General features: G+C 33.2%; 2 protein-coding genes across 2 annotated transcripts; both read left to right on the top strand.

The window, feature by feature from the left end:
• The first annotated feature begins 1,246 nt into the window (after positions 1-1,246).
• LOC108338134 (deoxyuridine 5'-triphosphate nucleotidohydrolase) lies at positions 1,247-2,191 on the top strand. Its single transcript, XM_017574860.2, has 3 exons — positions 1,247-1,551; positions 1,633-1,724; positions 1,810-2,191. Exons 1-3 carry the CDS (start codon positions 1,247-1,249, stop codon positions 2,052-2,054), a joined length of 642 nt encoding a protein of 213 aa, XP_017430349.1. The 3' UTR covers positions 2,055-2,191.
• Positions 2,192-5,874: 3,683 nt separating this feature from the next.
• On the top strand, positions 5,875-8,535 carry LOC108337231 (uncharacterized protein At1g65710). The gene is made up of 2 exons (XM_017573713.2): positions 5,875-7,286; positions 7,542-8,535. The coding sequence occupies exons 1-2, from the start codon at positions 6,192-6,194 to the stop codon at positions 8,397-8,399; spliced, it is 1,953 nt and encodes a 650-aa protein (XP_017429202.1). The 5' UTR covers positions 5,875-6,191; the 3' UTR covers positions 8,400-8,535.
• Positions 8,536-9,778: the final 1,243 nt, after the last annotated feature.

Here is a 9,778-nt window from a genome sequence, read left to right as displayed (position 1 = left end):
TTCCATTGTGATCGAATCATTTTTGTTGATAGAGATACCCTGAGATTTCACGCTTCAATTAAGTGCATAAGTTTGAATGAATAAGCTTTAAGTGCTCAACTGTGCTAGTTTGGCTTATTTCATGGTCTCATAATTGAAAGATTCTGATTACCGCAGGTGTCTCATATGTCTGCAACAAGTGAAGCAAGAGTACTACCTTGTCAAGAATAAGCTTAAAACACTGTTCAAGGTATTAAATAGATGAAAAACTTAAAAACCTGAATATCATTTTATTTACATTCTGGATTTGTAATTTATATTTATTTTATGGATTCTTCATGCAGCTTGAGCAATAGAATGTGGCAGCTGATGGGTCAATCCCTACGGAGTTGAGTTTCAGTGGATGACTGGGTGGATTTGTAAAGATGCTTGTGTTATGATTCTCATCTATATATAAACTCCATCTAACCAAAATTAAGGGAATATGAACTGCACAAATCAAATAAAATTTGAGCAATTATAAATCTGCCCAAGAATAGGAGTAAATCCTAGTAATTATATTACAACACATACCTTAGATGATACCGAAGGTCAAGGTCATGCAAATGTGAGAAGACCTACAACAGTCAGATACAATCGCAATTTGAGTATTTTTAACATAAAATAAGAACATAAAGTGTGATTTTGACAAAGACAGGTAGGAGGCTGAAGATGTTTGAAAGAGGAGTTAACTCTAAAAGCTTTGGATTTGCCTCTCCTAAAGTGAACAAGTGTGACAGGTGTATCACCATGATTTAAATGACTAAAACAAACAGGGATGAACTGTTATTTTCTCGCTTAATCATTTTAGAAAAACCAAATCCTAAATAAATAAAAATAAATATATTAAAAATACTTATATCCTTATTTGATGTATTGAAACCAAGAAGAAGCATGCATACCTTCCTTGATACTAATCGAATTGTTGACAGTGCAACCTTTCTTGATACTAATCGAATTGTTGACGGTGCAACCTTAGAAAATATAGCAGTCCGCAATTCTGCTACAAGTAGTTGCATCTAATAAATAAAAATTTAGCAGAACGAATAAATAAAATGGGAGGTGAACATAAATAAAATAATAATTAAGTATATAGGTAAGGCAATTTAATAATAGTATAGGAGGGATGGATGAAGAATAAACGTGTCCTCAATGCTTCTGACAGTGCCGTATAAATCTTGACCATTCAAACCCCACGAGAAACAAAAAGGCGGGAAAATTTGGTGCCATGAGAGCATTGGGCGCCTTTTCTGTTCCTCTTCCTCCTCCTCTATATAAACCCTACCCTCCATCCCTTCTTCCCGCGTCAATTCTATCCATTAGCAGTAATCGCCCAGTTTATATAATGGCTCAACCTCAACCAGACTCCCACGCCACCAACGGCTCCTGCCAGCCATCGCCCAAAATCCCAAAACTCCACCAAAACGACGACGTTTCCTCAACCCCTCCCTTTCTACGCGTCAAAAAGCTCTCCGATAAGGCCGTTTTGCCCTCCAGGGCTTCCCCTCTCTCCGCCGGTTACGATCTCTCTAGGTATAACTGCACACTTTGCTCTCTCATCATTCACTGCTTTTAATTAATAAATCACTGAAACCTGATGTGATATTTTGATAGCGCGGTCGAGACAAAGGTGCCTGCCAGAGGGAAGGCTCTGGTAGCCACTGACATCAGCATCGCGATTCCAGAAGGGACCTATGCACGCGTTGGTAAGTTTCTCTCCGATTAAAGTCATGCACAATTCTTATGGCTTTTACCTTTATAGTTTAATTTGCTTTTTGTATTAAATTGCAGCTCCCCGATCCGGGTTGGCGTGGAAGCACTCGATCGACGTCGGTGCAGGAGTGATTGATGCGGACTACAGGGGACCGGTTGGTGTTATACTGTTCAACCATTCCGATGTGGATTTTGAAGTGAAGGTTGGAGATAGGGTTGCGCAACTTATCATTGAGAAGATTGTCACTCCCAGTGTTACTGAGGTTGATGATTTAGATGAAACTGTGAGGGGTGAGGGTGGGTTTGGATCTACAGGGGTTTGATTTGTTCTGTTCTCTTGGTTATTTTGTAGAGTAGTTGGTGGGGTGTAAAAGAATTAAACCCTATTATCTATGATTTTATCATGATATGTGAATCTTTCCTATCTTTTAATCCATGGTATTATAAACAGAAGTTTAAATTCTGTGTCCAAAATAATTTTAATTCTTTTCAGATAATTGATACCTGTGAGACTTCCTTACCAGACCATTGTTTCAAGTGATATATTCCCTTATTCACTTCTTCCAATATTTTGAATGGATCTTTTCAATTAACCCAGAACTTGCCTTTTTTTTATTCGCATTACTCACCATATGCCAAATGAGATTCCCTTTGTTAATTTGGAGTTAACGAACTTCTTTTTTTATCCAGACTTGTCTCCTAACTCATTTACCAACTCTAAATTTGTATAATACATTGAATATAAAACAAGATAATGGTATAGTATAATAACCAACTCGATTAAAAAATATAAAAAGAAGTTTAAATTATTTGCCCAAGATTTTCGGAGGAAATTTTGCAAATGCCAGTGTTAGGTTTAAAATCCCCATATTTTTTTTATTTACAATATATTTATTGTGTATTGGTATTTATGTATTATATCTTTCTTGATGAAGTTTTTATTACTGGTTTTATTTATGTATTTTATCTTAGATTTTGCTTCTCTTACCGGCACATAAGAATCAAACAAATTGTCAGTTTTGTCAGGTTGATATTTTAGACTCTTCAAGATAATTTTGTGAGAAGTTATTATATTATTATTTTATTTTTAAGTCAATTTAAAAGAGAAAGATGGTTTTAAATAAAAAAGCAAATATCAGAGTGATTTACGATATATAATTCAAACTATATATTTAGATGTAAAATTAAAATACCGCTGCTATAGTTGAAAATTCTCTCTAAGAACATAGATTCATTGTTTGGAAATGAAGAAAACGATAAATTCATTTTTTTTTGTTGAAGAATATTTGTGATATTGTAAAACTGATTATATAAATAAAATATAAATATTTTTGGAATAATTTAAAATATAGCATGAAACTTTTCAAAGTGTCATTTCTTGTAGGCATTCTGAAATGGGAAAACTAGTTTTTGAATTTCTTGTTTGCATAATTGCTTAGATGCGCGGATATGTAACTTGAACTTGACGGTTACAAAAACATATTCTTTGTACACTATCTCATTTTTAAAATGACAATTTTCCTCTTCCAAAAAAATACTTTTAGATTATGTATTCCAGAAAGGTTTCAGAACAAATTCTTTTTAGAATTTTCAGAACGAGGTTTTCAAAATAAAGTTTTTGAAACAATTTTCGAATGAAATTTCTGAAATATGATTTACAGAACAACACTTTTAGAGCTTATGATATGTATTTTGAAAAAAAAAATCAGAATGAGATTTCTAGAATAAATTTTTTAAAATTGCAAAATGATTTTTTTCATGTAAGTTGTCTCGGAAAAAGCTTTTTAAAATGATTTTTTTTTAGTATTTTCTTTTTTTTTTCATGTAAGTTTGTCTCCTTTTTTTTTTTTTTCTGTAGCACAGGTGATAAGTACAATTAGTTGTAGCAGTAGTGGTGGTAATTTAATATAGTTAAGGGTGTTTGAGTCTTTTCCTTTTATTATAGAACACTTTTAGTAATTATGAAGGTGCGTAAAGCAACAGCCTCTTTTTAAAACTGGGCTGGCATGAAGCTCTTTCAGGTCTTTTCCTTTTTGCACTTTTTTTTCTTCTGCATTACGGTAAAAGTTGTAATTTCCACACTATTTCTTATTAAAATTATAATAAAATTTTCTACATCTTATTATTTTTATATTTTTCGAATTAACAGTTCTAAAATGTATTTTTAAATATAAAAATTACCTTTTCAAAATACTTAATTCTAAAAATATAAAAAAAATATATTTTGAATTAAACGTTGAAAGATATTTTCAGAAAATATATTATGAAACATTCCATTCAAAATACAATGCACCTCCATTTATTTCCTTCTTTTTATTCCAATTTTTCAAGTTTTTTTATCCTCCAGGACAAAAATGAGCTTTTAAAATATAATTTCATGTTAGGAACATATTTTGAAAATTGATAGATATTCCAGAAAGTAGATTGACATGTATTTGATAGGAAACTAATTTTGGTAAATGTTAAAATGGAACAGTTTTTACAACTAAATTGTAGAACTTCTAGAAACTTCTTTTATGGAAGTCAAAGGTTACTTTTGATTATCTTCTTCACTTTACTTTGATTGAACTCTCCAAAGTACACACCATTGCTCAAACTTCATACTTTGCTTCCACACAATTACTTATTTTATTAGATAAATAATTATTTTTTATTTATTAAAAATTAACTTTGTTTAATTAAAATTTAGATAAAAAGTAGTTTTCAAAGGGTGTATGTCTTCCTATACTAATACAGGTAAATTCATTTTTATTTTTGCAGTTTAATCCTTACATTGAATAAAATTTAACAATTATAAAACATTATAGTGTACAAATGTATTATTAATTCTAGTTTTGAAATTTAAATTGAACGAAAAAAGAGAAGGATAATTTTTTATTATTAATTTTTCTTTTCTTCTGTCCTGAAATAATTTCCAAACCCTGTCACTCTGGAAATAAACTATATTAGACAGCTGCAATTATGAGTATATTATGTAGTAATAATTTATTCATTATATTTATAATAGTTTTTACTTTTCATTAAAGGAATGTGTAGCCTTTCATTGGTACTTCATAGTTTAATTCAAGAAAGAATAGTTCATTTAACTTTTCCCTCACTTTTTCACAGAATCTCACTTTTATGACTTTCTTTTCTTCCAAACTTCATTTCAATAATCTTGAAAATCGAATTCTTGAATATAGTTCCACATCTTATTAATTACTCACTAATAATCCTCATAAGATAACAGTTGGGGTGGAGCGTTTACTAAAAAAAATATAATTATTGCACTTTAATTAAAATGTCCTTCTACAGTTGAAAACAAGTACAAAAAATTAAAAATTTGGTCAAAATTGAGAATTTATTAAAAGGTAAAGGCATAAAAGATAATGATACATTGTTCTCTTATAAGGTTATGTTAAACCAAAAAAATACAATATTTCAAATTAGAAAATTCAAGTTGAGTATGAATTTATTCTTTACTTATACTAAAATAGATCGTATAAATTGAATAATATAAGATTAGGAAACAAAACTTATTAAATCTTCTCTGTTTAAATTTTGAACAGAAAATCTTTTTTTTAGCCGTCCCTTAAATTACCTGATTAGTTAAGAAGTTCGAACATAATATATGAAATCAATAATATTGATAATATTTAAATACATTTCTTAGTTTAACTTAATTAAAGAACGATTTACGGTTTAACAGATTATAACTCAACATCTAAGCATCATATACATACCAGCCTTAATCAAACATTTCGATATCAGGACACATATTTAGAAAAGAAAAGGGACTAAAATTAGAATGTATATATTCTTATTTATTTTATAGTTTACATTTTTTATGGGTTAATTTTGAAACAAAAGTCGTATATAAAATTGAGGTAGACATATGAGTGAGTGTAAACATTCTTGTATAAGGCCCAAATACCAACAACAATCCAAACGAATATAGCCGTTGCTCAGTTTTTAACCGTTTGATGCAAAAATCTCTCAACTTTCTAGGTTTACACTGTTTCTTTAGCCAAACAAATTAAGCCGTTATCATGCCAATTTGAATCCTGAGAGAGAGAAAGACAAACACAACATGTTACCTTGGAGATACCCATCTGGCATCTGCACCCAAGATCCAATTTTTTTGCAAATTATTTAGTTATTTCAGAAAAAAGTTAACAAATTGAAGGTTTTGTCTCAGTGGGGTCATCTGCGTCACCCAAAATTTGAATTTTTTTCCTCTTTCTTTCTCCCCTCGTTGTTAAAGCTAATACTAACAGTATAATTTTTAAAAAATGTTTGTTGGACAACGTTCACTTTCCACGAGCCACAACCTTTGTTCTGCTCTGTTTCTTTATCTAATCTAATTGAAATTCAAATCTTCTTAAACACCTTTTTCTCTCTTATTGGGTGCCCCTGTTCTTTCCACTTCTTCAAATTCTATCTCACTCTGTTTGTCATTTACCACCGTTTCTGTAGCCTCTATGGGTACATGTTTGAGCAAGAAGAACGGGTCCTCCTCTGCTTCATCCAAGCCAGTTTCTCATTCTGAGAACTGTGTCAGTGTCACCTTGTCCAAATCCACTGAGCCAGAAGTGAGCCTCAAGAAGAAGACACTGCAAGAGAAACAAGACCCAGAATCACCACTACAACATGAAGGTGAAGTCAGGAAAGAGGTATTCATCATCAAACACAGGAAGAGCCATGATGACAGGGAAAGAACAACAGCCTCCAAATCCCTACCTTTAATTGCTCAGTCACCAGCACCACAAAAAGGTGATGGGGCTTCCACCAATGAAGAATCTATCGCTAATATCAAGATTGCGCCTTCCACTCCGAACATTGGTGTGGGAGTGAGGACTTCAAGCTGCACTAAAGAGGAGGTGGATGCAATTCTGATCCAGTGTGGGAGGCTCAGCAGAAGTAGCTCTTGTAGGAAGTACTCGGGCTCTAAGAGAAGTTTTGATTTTGATAACTGTGACAATGACACAACTTCTGCTGAGGATGAACAGAGGAGAGCCAAAGGCAGTGGTAGTGAGGAGAACGATGTGGCGGCGGAGAGCCGCCGCCACCGCCAGTCCCCGAGGCGTTCTCAGGGAAGGAGAAGAACCCCGAGTAGGGAAAGAGACCAATCCAGTGGCAAAGAAAGACGAGTGAGTAGATCTCCTGGTAGAAGATCATCTGACACTGCTGCAAATGCAAGCAACAAAAATGCAAGTTCTAGGCCTGGGAAAATGGTGTCCGTTCCTGCCACCGTTTCATCTTTGGCTATGGATAAGAGTAACAACTGTGGTGGAGAATCTGGCACCAAGAGGGTCACTGTTAAGAGAAATGTTGGAGATGTTGGCTCAAGGGGTGCCGCATCACCACGTGCTCAGTCTCCTGCTAGAGTTAATGGGAATGTGGCAAGTGCTAAAGTGTTGAGTGAGAATCAGCAGCAGCAGCAACCCTCTCTTAGCCGTAATAACTCCTCAAGGAAAGCAGAACAATCTCCTTACAGAAGAAACCCTCTTAGTGATGTTGATACCAACATCAAGGTGCAACAAAACAAGCCCAAGATTGAAGCACAAGTCATGCAGGTAACCAGAAAGAATTGTGTTATTGTAGTGATTGAGCATTTATGTCATCGGGTTAACGAGAATATTGATTTGTTTTCATGATTAGTTGTAAAGTGTAATCATTACCTTTCCTAGTCATTCATTTATTTAATTAAGAAAGCCTAAATTAATTGTGTAATTAGATTAACTTGGAAAGCTGATAATTACATGGAAAAACCAGTAGTTCTCGTCAGTTATTGATTGTATTAAGGTGATATTTTGGCATTCCCACTGCAGAAACCAAATGGCAGAGTTGCACTGGAGAAGGGTGTGCTTGTGAATTGCAAGACGAAGGAGCACCATGAGGAAGTGTCTGCAGAAAATGCTGTTGTGAAGACAACGGTGGTTTCATCAGGGGTTGACAACCTTAAACCCCAAGGTTTAACGCGAAGCAGATCTTCTAGAAGATCTAGAGACCTAGACATGAATCCTGAAGCTGTGGTGAATGTGAATGCTACACATTCCTATGCCTCCCTACTGCTTGAGGACATCCAGAACTTCCATCAAAAGAACACACCACAACAACAACCTCAGCAACCTTCTTCTATATCTCTCCCAGCTTGTCTAACCAAGGCTTGCTCTATCCTTGAAGCTGTTGCTGATCTGAGCTACACCACCAGCTCAAATATCTCTGGTGCTTTCCCTGAGGACAGAAAAAGTCCATCCACTCAACAGTCTATTAGGAACGAGTACTATGGAAAGAAAGTGGAAGGGCCTTTTGTGGAATCTGAGGTAGTTGTTGGTGATGATGTGATGGAACCAAGCTTGCACAAGTATGTGACAGTGAAGAGGGGTGGTGGGGTAGTTGACATGGATGACCAAGAGTCTTCAGGAAGCAACAGCTTCACTGTGAGCAGTAGTGGCCAACATCACTGGGGGGGCATTTCTTGCTCTTCATGGGAACCAAACTCTGCTGACTCAGCAGATTGCTGGAGTTCAAGATTGAGCTCAAGAGAGGAGGGACAATGCAATTTGTCCTCTGAAGTGAAGAAGAAGAAGAAGAATTTGAATAGCAAAAGAAGAGAATGTGATCATGAACACAGCAGTGGCATTGGACGTGGCAGGATTGGTTCTGAGAAGGGTGTGTGTGTGTGATTATGATGATGCATGAATTCCATCTTAGATACTCAACCAGGTTGACATTTCTTATGTTTTGAGTTGCTTACTGGCAACTGTTTTTTCTTGTTTCATCAAGGCCAATTCAAGTTGATCTCTCATCTTTTCCATTTTACTACCTCTTCTTGTTTATCAACAATTTGTGCCATTCTTCATTGAACTTGTGTTTTTGTCTTGTAAAAAAAAGTTAACACCACCGTGAAAAAATTACATACATACATTTTTGAAGTATAAAAGTCATCAAAATTTGAGATAAAAAAAATCTAAAATAAACTAATTTATATAAAAAAAAACCATGGTTAACTTTTTATTTTATTAATAAAAAATAAAAAAAGTTAGAGTTCTGTAACTTTACAAAGAGTTGATAAGATTTTGTTTGTAGGGATGATAATGATGTAACATTGAACTGTACTTGGATCTCATATATAAACTTTTAATAGAAATAGTAATTAGAATTTAAAAGTCGTGGCTTTGACTTGGTCTTTCGAAACAGACGCGTATCGTTTTGTTTGAGTTAACAATAGAAACATTTTACCTTTAACCAAAAAAAATGATGCATTTATTGTTGTGACTTAAGACTTTTTGGGGAATATTTCAGCTTTTCGTTCAAGTCAAGGAAAACAAAAGATTGATTTGTTAATTGTCAAATGTTTAGATTATTATCAACTAATTCTGCAGTACTATAATTTTGTGAATGATTTATATGACGTCACATTTATTCATTGCGATAAAAGAATTATTATTGTACAAATCATCTAATACTAGTTTTGTCTAACATTTAATATTTATTACATCCATATGGGTTTTCTAACCTACTCACCAAACTATTAAGGTGGCTAAATTTTTGAGACAATATTTTAATAGAAAGAGAATACAAAGATATAAAAGTCTCACAAAAGAGAAAAAAAATGCCTTATTTTTAGAGTCATTGACACTTACTGCTTTCAATTTAAAGCTTACACTTCATCTTAATGTGGAACAAAAAATAAATAACTAAAAACCCTATAATCATTTTGATTCTTTTTAAACTAATAAAACATTATTTTAAATGATAAGATAACAAATATATTTGGTTTTATTCAGAAATACATTTGAAGAATAAATGTCAATATACTAATATGTAACAATTGAATAAATCAACTTTCCTATTTGAGTTCAATTTTTTATTGTGTGCCCGATTTAACACGCTGTTTATTCTTTTCAAACAACTATCTTTTACAGCATAAATAACTTAAAAGAGTAATGTTCTGATGGTACTTCTATAAAATCATTTTTAAACAATTTATGCACATTTTTATATTCTGCTCGTGGAACTTTAATCCCATCTTCTTTCAATAGAAGAAAATTCTAAGATAAAA

The sequence above is a fragment of the Vigna angularis genome, chromosome 7, assembly GCF_016808095.1.
Source record: "Vigna angularis cultivar LongXiaoDou No.4 chromosome 7, ASM1680809v1, whole genome shotgun sequence".
NCBI classification, from domain to species: Eukaryota; Viridiplantae; Streptophyta; class Magnoliopsida; order Fabales; family Fabaceae; genus Vigna; species Vigna angularis.
The sequence above is the reverse complement of the archived record's forward strand: the minus strand, read 5'-3'. Positions and strand labels throughout refer to the sequence as shown.